At 36.3% G+C, this 20764-nt stretch overlaps 1 protein-coding gene across 1 annotated transcript in view; it reads left to right on the top strand.

The window, feature by feature from the left end:
• The window catches only part of LOC134854612 (annexin A7-like), a 36263-nt gene extending 27392 nt beyond the window's left edge, over positions 1-8871 (top strand). Inside the window, exons 7-10 of the mRNA XM_063870987.1 lie at positions 7350-7512; positions 7776-7837; positions 8137-8259; positions 8718-8871. Of these exons, the coding sequence (XP_063727057.1) occupies positions 7350-7512; positions 7776-7837; positions 8137-8259; positions 8718-8780 (411 nt within the window). The 3' untranslated portion in view covers positions 8781-8871. The remainder of the gene's footprint in view (positions 1-7349; positions 7513-7775; positions 7838-8136; positions 8260-8717) is intronic.
• Positions 8872-20764: the final 11893 nt, after the last annotated feature.

The following is a 20764-nucleotide window of genomic DNA, read 5'->3' as shown; positions in this document are numbered from 1 at the left end:
TCACAACGTAGCACCTCAAGCTTACCATCAGATTACTTAGGTTCAACACCAACATCTGAACAAATACGTGAAAATCCTTTTAACCCCCCAAACCTAACATCACGACTGCCATATTGGACAACACAATCATTCACACAAGGTGAACCAAATTTAATAAATGACCCAATAGATATTTCTACGGATACAACAACATCATCATCACTACCAGAAACATTATCACTACCGTCGACACCATCAATAGGCCAGATTTCACCGACGCCTTTCCCCCTAAATTTTCCAAATAACCTCCACGCTAGATATTGAGAACAATCATTAACAAATACCCCTTTAAGATTAGATTGGAACACGTTCACAGCACCCCCACCATTATTTGGACAACACCCGGAAAGTAACCGACTCCACAACTGGGCACTTCATAGATTACAGTATAGACAAGATATTCACAACGATATCCGTGATCACAATATTCAAATACTCCAACAAAACAGTTTACAATTAAAGTTTGAAATCACAGTTAAATTAAACAATATTACACAACATCCCTACCCATTAAATCCACCTAACATAACAGCTCAATCACTACCACCACCGTTTATAACTACTGAAGTAATATATAAATACGACAGATACACCAAAAACACAATTGGTTACATTACATTTTATAACCCATACTCAGGATTATCATACACATGTATATTCTAAAATTATTAATTTTTCTCCAACTCCCTTTTCTAGTAACCTCAAATCAAAACATAAACCCTTCCCCTCGTACAGGACCACAAGATTTATTAGTAACACATTACGATTGCGAAGAAAATGAACAAAAAACACTACACAAATATGCAATAAATCAAGTATCACAATGTGAAACAGAACCACAAGCTATAGAAACCACAGATATAATAGCAACACTCTATTCCAAAGCCCGAGCAACAACAGTTACAGGTTATAAATTCACAGCGACATTTTCCGAAAAGAAAGTACATTGTTCACAAGTCTCAAACGGCAACAAAAACCGACTTGACCATGAATCATTCTATCAAAGTAATATAGAACGCCTTTTACATCTCAATCCCGACGATTGTAAAAATGAATCACTTAGACTAAACATCACACAGAATAAAAACTCCCAAAGAAAATTAGTTAATTTTCAAGTTTTTTCAGACTCTGTACATCAATCACAACTTGAAAGACACCAAGGACATATAAAACTAGACGAAAAATACCCGTATAACGGCGCACACGGACGATTAACCTATGACCTACATGATAAACATTGGATACCACACATTGGTATAAATAACCCATCAAACTGCAAAGCAGACACGAAAAATAAAGGATACCAAGAAATAATGTTTTTCGATTGGAAAATACAACTCGAAAAAATACAACTCACACGAGATTTATCTGATAATACAATGATCTATCAAGGAATCCGGTTACCTTGTAAAAATGATCAAGGATATTGCGACCCTACAACAAGAACACAAGCAACAATTGTTTGGTTCCCCGAAGATACATGTACAACATTTCAAGTAGCAAAAATACACGCTCGTATGATAAAATTTCACAAAAAATATTTCATACAATCAATTCCTTATGAACAAGTCCATCCATCACGCAAACTAAGTTCCGATTTTAGAAACATAGACAATATAGAAAATAAATTGACACGATTTCAAATATATCAAGAAACAGAACTTGCATGTAAATACAGGAATCCACTTCACAGAACACAATACTCTGAAATATTAGTTGAATACGAAAAAGGATTCGACATGACCACTGGAAAAGTAAAAATCGACCCATATGCCACAGGTCATCCTCTAAACGAAGGAACATCCTATATACCAGTTAATTTTGAAAAAAGCAACGGACAACCTGGTGGACATCTAAAACCTTATGACACCAGAAGCACACGCTTACAAGAATTATCACTAATGAATACTACATATTTCGGTAATATCCACTATGACATTCATTTGGATATGAAACTAGACTATACAATTAGCCGCATTTTTCAAGAAATGTCACTCTCCGAATTAGAAACACTACACCAACTATGCGAATTAGAACGAACACAAATATTACAATCACTTGCACTAGCAGTATTAAAAATACCCTACGCAGGATACTTATTATCAGGAAATAGATCAAATTTTTTAGACTACGAAGGAAACATCTTATGGTTTTATACTTGTACTAAAAAAGTATCACCACTATACGTTTTTGAAGATAAACGATGTTATAAAAGAATCCCTATCTTTTATAAGAATAAAGTACATTTCGTGGATACACTTTCACGAAGAACCTATTTCTGGGATACCGCAGTCCCATGTGGATCAGAAAATAGCCACAATGTAGTACAACTAAACCCTGATGAAAATAAATATTATCTTCTCACTCCATATCCCACATTAATGCAATCACTCAAAAAATTTTCACCAGAAAGCATTCGCGCTATTGCTCGAAACCCAAATATAGACTTACAATCAATAGGAATCTATTCAAAATCAGATATTCAACATCACATTAGAACACAACAATTCCAAGAATTATTAACACAAATGGACACTATACAAAGACAATCAATAGACCAAAATTTACGCAAACTTGCAGAAACCGCAGGATTTGCCGATATCTACACGCAAGACTATAGCGGATATTTTAAAGACATTAAAGATTATATATATCTAAACGGCGAAAAATACCGTCCCCAAGATATATCACCAATTAACATTTTTAGCTTTGTTACACTCAAAAATGAGATCCTCGATTTTCTAGGATGGCCCTACTACATCTTAGAAAAATTGACTATTTTATACGCAATGTTTAACTTTATTGGATTTCTTTTCTCACTCTTAAAAGGAATCTACAATACATGTGCTATACACACACAAGTAAACAGACAAGCAAGCGTAGCACGCATACTCTTTGCAGGATTTTTTGGAATCTTTTCTACATCTATAAACAAAATTCTTTTAGACGCACAAATAAAAGAATATAACACAAAAATAACAACACGACAAAATACATACGACGAAGAACATAACAATGTCGACACACAGCCAACGGCACCACAATTACCACCCCTACCAAATAACCATCCACTATCCCTAGTCCCACGAAATTTTCGAAATTTAGCAATCACACATAATCCAAATTTTCGACTCAATACATCGCAAAGTCCCGTCCAACATATAATAACACATCAATCACAAGATGATAATACTTATGAACAAATTATTGAACAGCCCCATACCACCGCTTTTCAATCTCAAAATAATAATTTTTTTAGCCCACGATGAGCCGCCAACTTGGATCACTACACCGATCAAATTCCCATCCAACCAATCTTACCTCTCCAATCCCAATCATACCACTTTTTGCTTTTCCGCCACCCGATTTTCCATCAAGCAATGTAACATCAGGCATGAATTCCGACACTAACTCACATATTTCAGTTTTATACTCCATCTCACAGCTAAATAACCCGAATATTGACACCCCCGATGAATTTGCCGACTCAGAACCATCCCCATCCAATAATTTTCATAACCCTTCTAATTTTTCTCAACCCCCTTTTCAACCCATATTATCAAATAACCCTGACCCAATCACTCCTACACCCTCTTATGCTTCCCAAGTTACCCCAACCTACTCCTCATACCATTCTGACCAATCATCTCATTCTCCAGACACCCCCCGAATCTCCCCAGAACTAGATAATTTTATTACCCTCCAACAACAACCCTACCACCTTAACACCCCGACCATAAACCAAATCTCCTCCACTACAAATTCATCCAATCCCCCTACACCCTCTTCAAATTATACTGAATCATTAACACCATCATCCACATCCACTATATCTTCACTAAACACTAATAGAGCTTACCGCACTTTTAAAAGAAAATTCCCCAACCATCCTTTCCCAGAAAAACCAGGAACAGCCCGTGAATACATCAACCACCCCCAGCATACTAACACTAAAGAATTTTTAGCTATCACTTTACCCTCATTTCCACAATACACCTTAAACACCCCTCACGACGCTAACGAAACACGCAACTTTGTAGATGAATACGTTTTAATGCCCACTCTCTCTTGGACCTCATATTATCATTTTACTAACCCTCTTTGCTTACCTTTATCTAACACTCACATCGATATAGAGCGAAATAAGGACATGCTATATCAACTCACTACACCACTAACCGCTAGACAATTTACTTACGTTGGATATAAAAAATCACTAAAAATACACACTGCACCTAGAGCTAATGAATATACACTAGAATACTACGATCACAACATCATTAGAGCTAACCAAGATCAATTCTTAGACGACGATCGCTTCGCTAATCCACAAATCACCGAGAAATTTTTCATCAAGACACCATATGTATTTACACTAAACATCTTCGACCGAAAGTTTGATCACATTATTTCAGAAGCACTAACAAACACACAAGCATACGAAAGTTTTAAAGAACGCTTCCAAATCTTTTCACTAACCTTTCATTTCCTTGCACCACACGAAAGAGATTTACACTGCTCACACGATATTATGTTGCGCACTAAACAAACACATACATACAGTTACTATCGTTTCATCCAAAATCACTTTGACCTCCACACACCCTCTAGACAACCACACCATCGTTTCCAATTCATCAATTCAAAATACACTTCACCGTATTTCCTAAATTTCACATATTGTATTAAAGACACTAACCTCCATGGTATTCTTCGTAATTATGACCCCATAACCCAAATGTACATTTTCTGCCCCATCACCAAGACCTTCAACGCCGAAGAATCCCGACCCTTCCTTATCCCGCACGAGTTCCTACAACCTATAGAAATCCCAATTTTAGAATTCATCCACAACACTAAATTTAACCACAAATTATATAACTTAATCCAAAACACACCTTATGAGTTTGCAGTAGGCACTGAAGAACTAACCACTATTAAGGCACTTCAATTGCTTTGGCCACTGCTTCAGACTAAAAATATCATCCGCATTCTAGCTAAACTACTAACAACTTCAGAACTAATTCACGACATCTTCCCCCACGGTTTTTTCCCCGACGACTAACAAGTAAGTATGAATTAAGTAAATATTACTAACTAATTACAGTATTAAAAACTCACCATTCTTTATTCATGTTTTCTTTAGATTTTTAGCCTTCATCCTAGATCATCTGAAAAATTCACAAAAGAAAAATAAAAAATAGCAAACTTCTTCAAAACTGTTTAAGACCCTATTAAACTTTTGCACCAACAATTAAATAAATATAATACCAATGCAGTAAATTAATTTATAAAATTTTCCCCCAAAAGCAGTAAATCTACATATGATGAAAATTTGTATCTTAAAATTCCCCCATAACTAGCAGTAAATTTCCAAATTCTATGCAGTAAATTAATAAAATGCAATTGCAGTACTAACCTTTTGATATTTTCATTCATTCGCACAGAAATTCTATCCACACTCGCACAGCTCGCCCACGAAGAATTGTTTAAAATAATGAATTTCAGTTTCAAGTTTTCACACTCAACAACTCTAACATACAATAACATGTTTCAAACTTTCCTTTAACCCGGTTGGAAAGGAATCATATACTAAACAAAACTAACCAACGCAGCTTACTAAATACCACAAATCATAGAATAACAGCATGACTAAGAAAAGGAAACCAACGGTACCCAAACCGGATTAACCCAGTTAAAAACTGGATAATTTATTCTTTTGAAGACTATTACAAAGTCTTAGAAAGAAATAATAAAACACAAAAAAGTCGAAAGACAAACCCATACCACAAACAATTTGATTTTTGAAAAAAGGACACAACCAACGAAACATAAGAAAAACCACAACAAACCCAACATAAAACGTTGTCACATAACAGGACCCCTCACAAAAACCGCATGAAATCATACTCCCACTCCTGGCCTAACCCACCAGGAAGGACGTCCTGAGCATGCTCTATAGCCGGCCTAACCCACCGCGCTACATCCACGCTTTGTGACCACACCTTTATTTTTAATAAGAGCTACTCAAGGGTGAGTAACTCTTCAAAATAACCGAACTAAAACAAAAAGCTTTTGTGAAAACAATTAACTAAAATCATTATTAAAAAATATTAAACTAATAAAAGTTTTATAAAATGTAAAATCACATGATGCAATATATAGATCAGAATACAACACCAAGGACGAACATCAAAAGACAAGACGACCTCACTACACTCGAGAGAGAATGACCAACTACAATCGATATGCCGCTCACAATCACAACTCAAAGGATTTAGAGTACGACTTGACTTCGCAGAAAAGGACTTCATTGAACTAGACCAATGACCACCTCGATGTTCAAGTATACGTACAGATCCGAGTAACCAGGCATCCCCTCCACGCACAATCTCCACGCCATTCCCAAGCTAGATCAGACACAAAAGAAGTTCTCCCCGAAGAACAGAAAAACCTGACATAGCCAACCATTCTGAAATCAGAATTGATTTTGTTGCAGAGACTCAGTCGTTGTCACAAGAAGAAGCGGAAGAAAATTATGATGTTCGCCAAATACCAACGTCCATCATCCACCCTTGAATTACAGAAGAACTGTTCTAAAAAACTCTGTAAAACCCGGATGGGTGGAACCTGATCTAAACTATATTTTATGATTGGATAAATTAAATGTTTTACCAATGTAAAGTATTTAATATTAACCAATCATGATCCATCTAACTAACAACCCACTTATTTGTAAGTGCTGAAGTTACTTGTAATTTCAGCACCAGAGAGATTTGAATTTAACTTAGAAATTAGTTGGACTCTCCCGAGCACTTCAGCAGCCGCAATAAACCAGTATACCCTAGATCTATTGAGCCTAGCAGAGACTAGTTAAACAACCTGAGACTAGATAGTATAAGAGTAAGATTAGGATCGGTATTAGACTAAGAAGTTGCACGAATCTATCCGGCCGAAAATAAGATAGCGTGACGAGCAGACGGTGTACCCTATCCGAAATTACTCTATGAGTTATATACCCATCGGTCTTAACTCAATTTTTATAAATCTCGTGTTGAAACAAAAAATGACCAAAAATTTGATTTTCAGCAGTTTTCCAGCAGATGCTCAGCAGATTTTTAGTACAATTTCTGCAAAGGTTGTCGAGCCTCCCTCTTTTTTGAGCACTGTTCGATATTTGGATGTGATCAATCAACTAGGTTGAATCTTTTTTTTTTGCTTAAAAGAGGCCGATGAACCAAGATCCACGCAAAATCCACAACTTCACGGTTGTTTTGATTTAGATGCTGTTTGAGAAGGGTGAGAACTAGATAGGGTCGAATGAGGTGGTCTTCAACAAAGTGTTCTGCAGAAGGGGCTTCCACCAGCTCAGAGAGATATTCGCAGCCTACACTCAGTTCCACGAGGACGGAATTCTAGACACTATTAGCAATGAGTTCAGTGGCTGCACTGAGAAGGCATACAAAGCCATAGGTGAGTGAAAAAAAAAGAGATAGCCAACATTCGTTCTGCTACTTCTGGGACTAGAATTTGGGCAACTTCTTTGAGAAGAATTGAAGTGAGCAGTTTGTGTAGATCATCCGGGGGAAACTGACAACCCTGTTTGATAACTTTAATCGTTGAATTTTGGTCCAAAGTACTTTTTTTTCTGTCCGCATTAATAACGTAGCGCATTAGTTTTATATTCACTAGATAAAATCAGAGAAAACTATGCTTCGATTGACTGTTTGTTTTAGCGATCACCGCTTTGGAGGGAAGAGAGGCTTTCTTTGCAGAGAAACTTCACTCTGCAATGCAGGTAGAAAAAGAAGATAACAACTAGTTTTTTCATTTTTTTAAAAAAAGATTTTAGTATCTTTAAGAATCGAATTTTTGTTTGAATGTTAGAAATTATGATTTGAGTGACTTTGAATTGACTCAACGTCAGTTTAGATTTCAAATCATTTTTATGCACAAAAACTCGAAAAAAAAATTTTTTTTCCTATTGAAAAGAATAGTTGTGATCAAAACCTTCTGTGGTATTGGCACAGAAAGCAGCTATACTCGGTTCTATCAGCATTGTAATTAAGCCCTAAGAATCTCTAATTACCCTTACAGGGTCTGGGCACAGATGAAGACCGTGTGTTGCGCCTGATGGTCTCCCGATCCAGACAGGATCTACTCACTGTGGCCGAGAGGTTCCAGGAGAAGTACGAGCAGAGTCTGGAGGAGTTTGTAGATGTAAATATCATCCTTATACTTTTTAGAATTGATGCCTAATTGTTGACGATGTTCTTCCAAAAATCAACCCATCTAAACGCTGCGAAAAACCGATTAAACACACATTTCAGCCCATAAACATAGTGTCTAAAAACAAAAGTACTATACATTTTTATCCAAATAAGATGCCATAGGTCTTTCGTATTGAACAGTAAATTAATTTATACGAGAAATCCTGGTGAACATTTTAGATCCGCGCCTGATCAAACAACATAATGTGATTATCTTACACTTTCAAAACCTTCAGACAAGTATTTTGTTTTGACCAGATCGCTTCATTTGCATCAACAAAAAGATTTTATGGCTCGCTTGTTGCCGCGAGAAACTTTTTTTATTTCCCTGCTGTTGAACGGACACCCGAATTGCCGAAAAAATATGCTTGCGTATGTCAAACCTTTAAAATCAATCTTTGTTTCCAGGATGACATCTCCGGAGACTTCAAAGCAGCTCTACTGGCTCTGGTCAGGGGAAACAACTACTGATGAGCTACTCTATAAACGAAACCACGAATTTTGAAATAAATTTATACTATGTAAATCAGAAGCAAAAATCGATACTATAAAATAAAATCTCTAATTAAAACTAAAATTTATAACATATATCAATTTACTTTTTCTGAACCACAGTTACGACACGATATAATAAAAAGAAACGCTGTTTTTATGACTAAGCTAACTCTGGAATATTCGTTTTGTGTAATGGAGCGAGGTATTTCATTTTAAGCAAGTATAGTAAAATCAGAGCTCTGATATCTTGACCGCCCTTTAATGTGTCGGATGATTTTGGTTAAAAAATTTATGAAAACTTTTTGTCGGAAGTTTTTCATTTCTTTCGAAAATCTTCCCCACAAGCAATGTCATAAAATAAATTTATAAAACTCACAATTTTAAAAATGATGCGGCGGCTTTATTTAGGGCAAGCGTGTCAAAAACTTTAGGCATCCATTAATATGTGTTAACGAAGTCCAATCAAAAACTCTGGAACTAATATCATAATTTTGGAAGCCTCTGAAAAAAATTGAAATCCAGCAAAAAGCAGCATAATGACTCTTGTAAACACTGACGAATGCTGTTATCCAGCGATTTTTAATAGAATTAGCTTCAATTGAAATAACAAACATTTTCCCGTGGAACAAAAAACAAGCATCTTTGAGAGTTTGTCTCTGAAATCCATGATATTGCTGGATTTCAGATTTCCAAAGTCCTCTTTGTGGTCATAAAACATGCTGGCCACCTGCAATCAATCTCTTCCAGGTTTTGTTACGTATATCGAAACAAAGTTCAAAATTAGTTGAACCTAATCCACCAAGAGAAATTTAATCAAAAAATTTGAAAGTTACAAGAGATTTCAAGATGCGGGATATTCTGATTTTCCCCAGTTTTTTTCTTTTCCTGATAAATTTATCCCCCCCCCCCCCACGTGACTTACTGCAATTTTTTTTGAATCACCAAGTTTATTCAAGGGCCTATTCAAGTTTTTCACCCAAATAACTGACAATTTAATTGTTTTTGAACGTTATAAATGTTAATTTACTCTTTTTAATTGTATTTATCGAAAACCAAGATACGTAACAAAACCTGAAACTCTGTTCGAAACAATTTTTGAAGTTAAGGAAAAACGCATTTTTGTGTCCGTTAGCAATCCCAAATTGCACAATAGTGATAGTTTCCAAGCCTCATTATTATCTTAAAATAGCCAAATTCTTTTGAAAATATGGAATGTACGCCAAAATTCTGGGGGCTATTCTCGTAATATGATCCATATCCAGAGTTATTACATCCAGAGTTAATACACCAGTTTCAAAATTGATCCAGAGTTGTTACATCAATTTCATATGAGTTTCTTAACCTTCGTATTTTTGCGTTCAGTTGCCGTCATTTGAATTTTTGTGCTGTTGGTTTTTCGCCTCGTTCAATTCTGGAAAAAACTCTCTGCATTTTTTTCTTGAGTTTTTAGGAACAAAATAATCGTCCACAATGATGGCCTGACACGGGCAATTTCTCGGTTCCAACTTGAATGCTAGCGTTCGCAGATATCAGTAGTTCGTAAATTGTAGGGCGTTCCGATATAAATTTTTTTGATCTAAAAATTTTGAAAATAAGTAAAAAATTGATAATTTTTGTTGAGCCAATAGCAAGCGACTGGAGTTCCTGGCTTTGGCTGAAGCGATCTTAGTAACTTGCTGCTAAATTCTGAGGAACGAACCTCATGGCGAAAATTGTCCGCAAAAAATTTAACAAATTTTGTTTTTGTTTGTAAGTTTGTGTCAACCCTAGGGCTTGAACTCGACGATAAATGGCCTGAACATAATGGAAATAGCAACCATAGTGGATTGTGTAGGGTAAAACTTCTAGCAACGCCAAAATAAATCCAATCTCGAAGTCCGAAATTTTTTTCTTGTAACTTCCGTAAAATGAGTTCGTACTGGCTTTACTGTTTTCCTTTAAGAAGCGCCCAACACACAGTAGCTTTTCGCTCTCCAAAAACTGTAAGAACTTCATGAATTTGATCAAATGGCGCAGTCTTAATTGTGCCATCGCAAATAATTGTATCCAATTTCCACAAATTTTCAAAAGCTTTGTTCGTTGCAAAAATTGCTACACCCACGTCAGTGTTGAGATCCATCAAAAAAATTTCGTTTTGGTGAGATAAAGCACAGGATCCATCAATTGTAATGTCCAAGTTTTTATAAACTGCTTTTCATTTTCTAGTATTCAGGGGGCACAAAAATCACTATTTTCAGTTTCTGCGATAGTTTTTTCGGAATTACATTTTTAAGCTTTCAGTTGGGTGTTTTGAAGTATTTCAAAACATAATTCTCGAAATTTGTTTTCAGCTTTAAATTGACGATCGAGTTCGTGAAAATGATGTTTGTCGAAAGAAACAATTAAGTTTTTGGAAATATTTGTAGTTAATTTGGCTTTGCAATCAGGATCGTTGACACATCTGATATACACTGCGTTTACTTTGTTTATGCCAATGATTTTTTTTCGTTTTTCATGATGCTATTCAAAATGCAGTTTTTCTTCAATACGTATGTGTTCACGCAAACAGATAAGAAAAATTACCTATAATTTTTCCTAATTTTTTTTGCCTGGTGAAATTTTGCAGTCTGTATAAAACATTTTGTCGCTGTGAAGTGTTTATTTTGTTTATGCAATTTTCCTATTTATCTTTATTACTCGTGCGTACATTGTTCTATTTCTTTGAAATGTTGTACAATGGAAAGAAGGCGGAACTAGAAAACGTGGAGGGATCCAAAATTTTTTCCATAGTATCAGAAGTGCTAAACACGGTCGAGATTGCAAAGCGCTTACAACGAGACCATCGGAACCTAAAAACGTTGATTCAAGAAGCGAAAAAGTCCGAAGCAAAGAAGATGAGGTAGCGTATAAGTATCAAACAGAGAGAATACACATTTAACCGTTGCTATGAAAAAAACGCCTTTATCGACCAGCAGGAATATTTTCACGGAAGCGAAGGTAGCCAACTGCTGTCGAGCTACACGATGAAAAGTCTTGAAAATTCTTCAAAAACTCCGCAAAGCAAAATTTTTTACCCCATTGACAAAAGAACCCCAAGAAAAGCGTGTCCTGTGGGCAAAAATCTACTTAAAAATTGATTACAGAAATTTATGTTTCACGGACGAGTGTAGGGCAACCTTGGATGGCCGTGATGGCTTCGCCAGTTGTTCGTTAGCCAACGATTCTGATGTTCCACTGCGGTAACGGCGTCAACAAGGGGTGGGGCTGTCATGTTTTGGACAGCTATCAAATTTAACGAAATTGTAGGCCCCTTCAGAGTGCCTGATTGAGTTAAATGAATTCAGCTTCTTACGTAGAATTTTTGAAAGCTTATTTCGAACCATGGTACTCTAGCAGACCGCCCAATGAGAAAAAATTACTCATTTTCATGCAGGACAACGCCCCCTCTCATGCTGCTCAACATACCATGCGTTATTTAACAAGTATTGGCCTTTTTGGATCTCGTTCAATGATTTGGAACCCCGCATCACCAGACTTAAATCCGATTAAATACATGTGGTCTATCGTCAAACGCGACATTTACAGTAGTAACCAACAGTACTCGTCCAAAAAAGCCCTCTGAGAAGCCATCGTTATAGCTTGTAGTTGAATGCAACCGGATACTATCAGAAAACTGACTTCTTCAATTGATGCTCTATGATTGAAACTCTGAAACGCAACGGACGTCACATCGGGAAGTAACTTGCTAAACTGAGAACACCTTTTCTGTATTTACGCGTTGAATCAGTTTGAAGCGCTTTTTTGATACGTCGCCAAAATTCATTACGGTGTTTCTGAAATTTGCATAAACAAAATTAACAGTTAGTTTTAATCAGGCTTGAATTAACTGCTGAATTGTTCATATGCTTGTTTCTCGTTCTCTGTGTGATAATTTTTTTTTCAAAATGTGTTCTGGATACATTGCTTGGGAAGCTTGTTTTGTTTCGAGAATTGGTTAAAAAACATGGTTGCATAAGCAAAGTAAACGCAGCGTAAATACGGCCTTAAGATTTATATATTTTTTTTGCATAACGAAACCCTATAAAAAATTAAATTTGTTCCAATTCACCGGCGATCAGGGACAATTTGAAAATGTTTCACACTTCTGCCGTTTTATAATTGATTTTTCTTTTCGCGCATTCGGTCCTTCGCGTATAAAGGGTTCCACCCAAAATTCTGCCTACTAGTCTAAGTCTAATTAAAAAATTAAAAGACGACACAACGCGCCTAATTGTTTCATACTTTATTCGCCTGTTAGAAAAATTAAAATTTGAGAAAAAAACTTATTAACCCTCTGAGAAAACTTGCAGCTGACTTGAAAGCTTACAAAAAATTCAAACTGCTGGAAACCAATGCGAGATTCTGCAAAAGTTTTTTCAGAAGAAACATAGCAATTTTTTCAAAAGTGAACATTTTTTCACCTGTACCCCAAATCGGCAATGTTCAGGACTAGTTTGGAGACTCCTTGAAGTTCTTAGATACGATCTTGAAAACGTCTGTTCTGTGGGCATGACAAGTTATCTATGCGAAAATTCATGGACTGAAATATCGTTGCACGTTGAATTAAAATAAACTATTTGTCCACATAGCTTTGTACAAGACACAAATTGGAACACATCCCTTATTATATTAGCGGCGTCTCACGGAAATCTAAAAATTTCCACAGTCTACTTTTATCTCTTTTTTCTCGGAAGCAAAAGACCTTTTTCCAGGTAAGAACGTGTTTAGTAAAACAAAAAAATCTAGTTTTTAATAACCTAGCTAGTGGAAGACTGAGCATTTGTTTTCTTTTTGAGCCTTCGAGCTTGCAAGCAACGATCAGCATTTAAATACAACTTTCGGAAGTTTGTCGACACTTTTTTGACGGACCAAACTGGTTTTCCAAGTACTCCCAAACACTATACATGTCTCTTTCATCTTCCCAATTTTTTTTCGGTTGGTGGCCGAAGATAGATGTCCTCGCATAGTAGCAAAGTAAAGGTTAAGTGTTCGAGAATTAAGTTTACTAAAATCGAAACAAAGTCTCTGCGAATGCTTGTTAAATATGTGTCAATGCTCTCTCAGAACTCTTGCGTTTCTCAAAAACAGAATTGGTTAAAGGCCTTTGAGCCTTATTGGAAGGGAGTTAAACCAGTTATTTCAATTTTTGAAGAAAATGAAGGAAATAACGGATATCATGATACCATTTTTTTGGTAGGGCGACAATTCATAACAGGCGACAAATCGTAACAGGCGACAATTCGTAACAAGTGACAATTGGTTACAAGTCATTGGCAAGTAGAATACGCTTGCTCCTCGTCGCTCCGCTGAGCGTACATCCGGCACGAGAAAAATACTGCGCGTGAATTACTGTTCCCCGCATAATCTACTGTTAAGAATTATCGCGTTTTACGAATTGTCGCCTGTTACGAACTTTCGCCCCATGCATTTTTGTAGTGCCGATATGTTTTTTTTTCTGGAAGTCCAATTTCAGAAGAAGTTCAAGTTTTTGGTAGCCATTTTTGAACGACACTTTTCATACAATCTGAAACGTATTGAAGTCTAGAGCTCAAATTCAAAAAAAATTCTACTTGTTGTTAACTATTGTGAAGTTTAGGGAGTTTGAATATTCTATCTTGGATAATGTGGCAAAAAAATGCGATAGATAATTTGGAAACTCCCCGGCCTTAGGTGGTCAATTTATGTGCGTACTGAATAAGTTCAAGTGTTTTTTTAGAGCCTGGTCGACCCTTGCACAACCCTGCTCGATTTTGGTCAATCCTCATTGACTTATGTATCAATGCTCGCCGACTCATTCATCAACTTGCTCGTCCTTGCTTGGCCCTGGTTTGACTCGAAAAATGACCTTGGTTGATTTATGTATCGGCAATGGCTTTCAACGAAAAACTTGTTCGACTTAATAGTTTAGGCCGCAAAATGGAACTTTGGTACCGAAAACATAATTCACATAATTGTTTTTGCAGCTTGATCGGAGCAGCCCAACAAGTAATCGTCAATTGTTCTTATCCCTTGGAATTATAACTTTTGCTTTTTTCTACTTTTACATGCTTGGTTCAACCGGTAGCACGATTGATTGTCAAACACAAGGTAAAAGACTTAAGCTAGGTGAGAACCGATAGAATGGTATGTTTAGTGTGAAAAAACCACTGTAAGTATGCAACATTAGAACATTAGAACAACTGTAAGTATGCTGCAAACGAGGAACCAGTTCCCTTTGGCGGGTGCTTTACTTTGTTTACTGATGAATGCGGTGGCTAACACGTACGAGTTCAAACGGAGATTGGTCTTTGAAAGAATAGACTTTTTTGAACCTGCTACCTTCTAATGGTGAACTCAAACACACCCATTAAAGTTAATGACTGTTTAGTTCGTCGGGAGGTTGCGTCGTTCTCTTTTATGACGATTTCGCTCATTGCAGCTCATCTGCGTCTGTTGTAAGCTGTTAATTTCTCCCCTTCCTTTATCTTCAAATAAGTCAGCTTCTAACAATACTCTTCGTCCCAGTTGCCCAGCTTTTGGGTTCGATTTCTTATTGTTCAAAATATAATCATGGTGTGCTTAGTCATATCATTTCTGGTGTTTAATTATTTAGTCTGGCATTTGTGTTAATGTTTTTATATGGAATTTCAGGTTGCGTAGCAGTATTTAGACAACCGCATCATCAGACTGGTCAGTATTTAGACAAAAATTGAATTAACCAATTAGAATAGAGAAAGCAAAAATTAAAACCACTCTGGAACCATGAAATATTATTGGACAAAACTTAAAACGATATTAAAATTAAAATCGTTTTAACTGTTCCATCAGTATTTCTTTGATTGTTATTTATTTTCTTACTTGCCAGATATTGAAAAAATTGCAATAACCTTTAGGAATTATTTTACCTGTTGTTAACTATTGTGAAGTTAAGGTAGTTTCAGTTTTCTATCTTGGCTAATTTAGGACAAAAAGTGATCAATATACAGACTATTTGGAAATTCCCCAGCCTTAGGTGGGCAACTTATGTGCGGACTGAAAAATTTCAAGTGTTTTTTTAGTTCCTGGTCGACCCTTGCACAACCCTGCTCGATTTTGGTCAATCCTCATTGACTTATGTATCAATTCTCGCCGACTCATTCATCAACTTGCTCGTTCTTACTTGGCCCTGGTTTGACTCGAAAAATGACCTTGGTTGATTTATGTATCGGCAATGGCTTTCAACGAAAAACTTGTTCGACTTAATAGCTTGGGCCGCAAAATGGAACTTTGGTACCGAAAACATAATTCACATAATTGTTTTTGCAGCTTGATCGGAGCAGCCCAACAAGTAATCGTCAATTGTTCTTATCCCTTGGAATTATAACTTTTGCTTTTTTCTACTTTTACATGCCTGGTTCAACCGGTAGCACGATTGATTGTCAAACACAAGGTAAAAGACTTAAGCTAGGTGAGAACCGATAGAATGGTATGTTTAGTGTGAAAAAACCAGTCTTTTTTTAGAACAACTGTAAGTATGCTGCAAACGAGGGACCAGTTCCCTTTGGCGGGTGCTTTACTTTGTTTACTGATGAATGCGGTGACCAACACGTACGAGTTCAATAGGAGATTGGCTTTTGAAAGAATCGATTTTTTTCAACCTGCTACCTTATAATGGTAAACTCAAACACTTCCATTAAAGATAATGACTGTTTAGTTCGTCGGGAGGTTGTGTCGTTCTTTTTCTTGACGATTTCGCTCATTGCAGCTCACCTGCGTCTGTTGTTAGCTGTTAATTTTTCCCTTTCCTTTGTCTTGAAATTTTGGAGTCTGTATAAAAAAATTGGTCGCTGTGAAGTGTTTTTTTTGTTTATGCAATTTTCCTATTCATCTTTATTACTCGTGCGTACATTGTTCTATTTCTTTGAAATGTTGTACAATGGAAAGAAGGTGGAACTGGAAAACGTGTAGGGATCCAAGATTTTTTCCATAGTATAAGAAGTGCTGAACACGGTCGAGATTGCAAAGCGCTTACAACGAGACCATCGGAACCTAAAAACGTTTATTCAAGAAGCGAAAAAGTCCGAAGCAAGGAAGATGAGGTAGCGTATAAGTATCAAACAGAGAGAATACACATTTAAACATTGCTATGAAAAAAACGCCTTTATAGACCAGCAGGAATATTTTCACGGAAGCGAAGGTAACCAACTGCTGTCGAGCTACACGATGAAAAGTCTTGAAAATTCTTCAAAAACTCTGCAAAGCAAAAATTTTTACCCCATTGACAAAAGAACTCCAAGAAAAGCGTGTCCTGTGGGCAAAAACCTACTTAAAAATTGATTACAGAAATTTATGTTTCACGGACGAGTGTAGGGCAACCTTGGATGGCCGTGTTGGCTTCGCCAGTTGTTCGTTAGCCTATGATTCTGATGTTCCACTGCGGTAACGGCGTCAACAAGGGGTGGGGCTGTCATGTTTTGGACAGCTATCAAATTTAACGAAATTGTAGGCCCCTTCAGAGTGCCTGATTGAGTTAAATGAATTCAGCTTCTTACGTAGAATTTTTGAAAGCTTATTTCGAGCCATGGTACTCTAGCAGACCGCCCAATGAGAAAAAATTACTCATTTTTATGCAGGACAACGCCCCCTCTCATGCTGCTCAACATACCATGCGTGATTTATCAAGTATTGGCCTTTTTGGATCCCATTTAATGATTTGGAACCCCGCATCACCAGACTTAAATCCGATTGAATGCATGTGGTCTATCGTCAAACGCGACATTTACAGTAGTAACCAACAGTACTCGTCCAAAAAAGCCCTCTGAGAAGCCATCGTTATAGCTTGTAGTTGAATGCAACCGGATACTATTAGAAAGCTGACTTCTTCAATTGATGCTCTATGATTGAAACTCTGAAACGCAACGGACGTCACATCGGGAAGTAACTTGCTAAACTGAGAACACCTTTTCTGTATTTACGCGTTGTATCAGTTTGATGCGCTTTTTTGATACGTCGCCAAAAGTTATTATGGTGTTTCTGAATTTTGCATAAACAAAATTAACAGTTAGTTTTAATCAGGCTTGAATTAACTGCTGAATTGTTAATATGCTTATTTCTCTTTCTCTGTGTGATAATTTTTTTCAAAATGTGTTCTGGATACCTTGCTTGGGAAGCATGATTTTGTTTGGTTTCGAGAATTGGTTAAAAAACATGGTTGCATAAGCAAAGTAAACGCAGCGTAAATACGGCCTTTAGATTTATATATTTTTTTGCATAACGAAACCCCCTATAAAAAATTAAATTTGTTCCAATTAGCCGGCGATCAGGGACAATATGAAAATGTTTCACACTTCTGCCGTTTTATTATTGATTTTTCTTTTCGCGCTTTCGGTCCTTCGCGTATAAAAGGTTCCACCCAAAATTCTGCCTACTTGTCTAATTAAAAAATTAAAAGACGACACAACGCGCCTAATTGTTTCATACTTTATTCGCCTGTTAGAAAAAATAAAATTTGAGAAAAAAACATATTAACCCTCTGAGAAAACTTGCAGCTGACAAAAAAATTCAAACTGCTGGAAACCAATGCAAGATTCTGCAAAAGTTTTTTCAGAAGAAACATAGCAATTTTTTCAAAAAAAAATTTACGCCCGCCCTTATAAGGATATCCAATCTTAGAGTTCAAAAGTGAACCTTTTTTTCACCTGTACCCCAAATCGGCAATGTTCAGGACTAGTTTGGAGACTCCTTGAAGTTCTTAGATACGATCTTGAAAACGTCTGTTCTGTGGGCATGACAAGTTATCTATGCGAAAATTCATGTACTGAAATATCGTTGCACGTTGAATTAAAATAAACTATTTGTCCACATAGCTTTGTACAAGACACAAAATAGAACACATCCATATATTATATTAGCGGCATCACACAGATATCTGAATATTTAAAAATTATATCTTCATTCCTTTTTTTTGGAAGCAAAATAATTTTTTTCAGGTTAGACCGTGTTTTGTAATACAAAAAAAATCTAGTTTTTAATAACCTAGCTAGTGGAAGACTGAGCATTTGTTTTCTTTTTGAGCCTTCAAGCTTGCAAGCAAGGCGATCAGCATTTAAATACAACTTTAGGAAGTTTGTCGACACTTTTTTGGTGGACTAAGCTGGTCTTCCAAGTGCTCCCAAAACACTATACATGTCTCATTCACCTTCCCAATTTTTTTTTCTGTTGGTGGCCGAAAATAGATGTCCTCGCATAGTAGCAAAGTAAATAAGGTGAAGTGTTCGAGAATTAAGTTTACTTAAATCGAACTAAATACTCTGCGAATGATTGTTAAATATTTGTCAATGCTCTCTAAGAACTCAAAAACTCTGCGTTTCTCAAAAGCAGGTTCTGTTAAAGGTCTTTAACACTGATTGGAAGAGAGTCAGGGTCATATGCACTAAACGGCCCAAAATCAATTTTTCTACATCGTAAGCTGGAAATTATGCGATCAAAATTGATTGGGTAATTTTAGCCAATCAAATTCAAGTTACACGGTAAGACATTCTGATCAACTTTTCTAGGAGATAAAAAAATTTGCCGAAATTGCCGAAAAGGTGAAACTCAAAAAGTGGAGGCAAAATTCAATAAAATGGCGTGACAAAAAAAATTCAATTTACTTTATCATTTCGTCTATTGATTTTATCGGCTTGAATTTTCGAGTGAAATGGCAAAAAATGTCGATGGAACTTGATTGGGTAATTGGCCAATCAATTTCATCCACAATAATTTCAGTTATAGAGATGTAGAAATGATGATATTGGGCCGTTTAATGCATAAGACCCGAGAGTTAAACCAGTTATTTTAGTTTTTGAAGGAAATACCGGATATCATGATACCATTTTTGTGGTGGGGCGACAATTCCTAACAGGTGACAACTCGTAACAAGTGACAATTCGTAACAAGTCATTGGCAAGTAGAATATCGCTTGCTCCTCGTCACTCCGCTGAGCGTACATCCGGCACGAGAAAAATACTGCGCGTGAATTAGTGTTCCCCGCTTAATCTAATGTTAAGAATTATCGCTTGTTACGAATTGTCGCCTGTTAAAAATTTTTGCCCCACGCATTTTTAAAGAGATGATATGTTTTTTTTTTCTAAAAATCCAATTTCAGAAAAAATTCAAATTTTTGGTAGCCATTTTTGAACGACACTTTTCATACAATCTGGAACGTATCGAAGTCTAGAGCTCAAATTTAAAGAAATATTTTACCTGTTGTTAACTATTGTGAAGTTAAGGGAGTTTGAAATTTCTATCTTGGATAATTTGTGGGAAAAATGCGCACTATATAGATTATTTGGAAACTCCCCGACCTTAGGTGGTCAACTTATGTGTGGGCTGAAAAAGTTCAAGTGTTTTTTAGACCCTGGTTGACCTTTGCACAACCCTGCTCGATTTTGGTCAATCCTGATTGACTTATGTATCAATGCTGGCCGACTCATTCAGCAACTTACTCGTCCTTGCTTGGCCCTGGTTGGACTCGAAAAATGACCCTGGTTGATTTCTGTATCGGCAATGGCTTTTAACAAAAATTTTATTCGACTTAACAGTTTGGGTCAACATAATTCACATAATTGTTTTTGCAGCTTGATAGGAGCAATCCAACAGGCAACATTTTTTGATTAGTCTATATTTAATCGTTCATATCCCTTGGAATTGTAACTTTTACTTTTTTCTACTTTTGCGTGCTTGGTTCAACCGGTAACACGATTGATTATCAAACAGATGGTAAAAGTTTTAAGTTAGACGAGAACCGTTAGAATAGTATGTCGTAAGAGAGATATAAACTTGAGGTTAAGATTAGGTTTGCAAACAGCAAAAATCGAGAACGATGGCTAGTTTCCCAAACTAAAAAGTCTCACGGAAATCTAAAAATTTCCACAGTAAACCTTTATCTCTTTTTTCTCGGAAGCAAAAGACCTTTTTTCAGGTAAGAACGTGTTTAGTAAAAC

This window comes from Symsagittifera roscoffensis, chromosome 1, assembly GCF_963678635.1.
Source record: "Symsagittifera roscoffensis chromosome 1, txSymRosc1.1, whole genome shotgun sequence".
Lineage (NCBI taxonomy): Eukaryota > Metazoa > Xenacoelomorpha > Acoela > Convolutidae > Symsagittifera > Symsagittifera roscoffensis.
The sequence above is the reverse complement of the archived record's forward strand: the minus strand, read 5'-3'. Positions and strand labels throughout refer to the sequence as shown.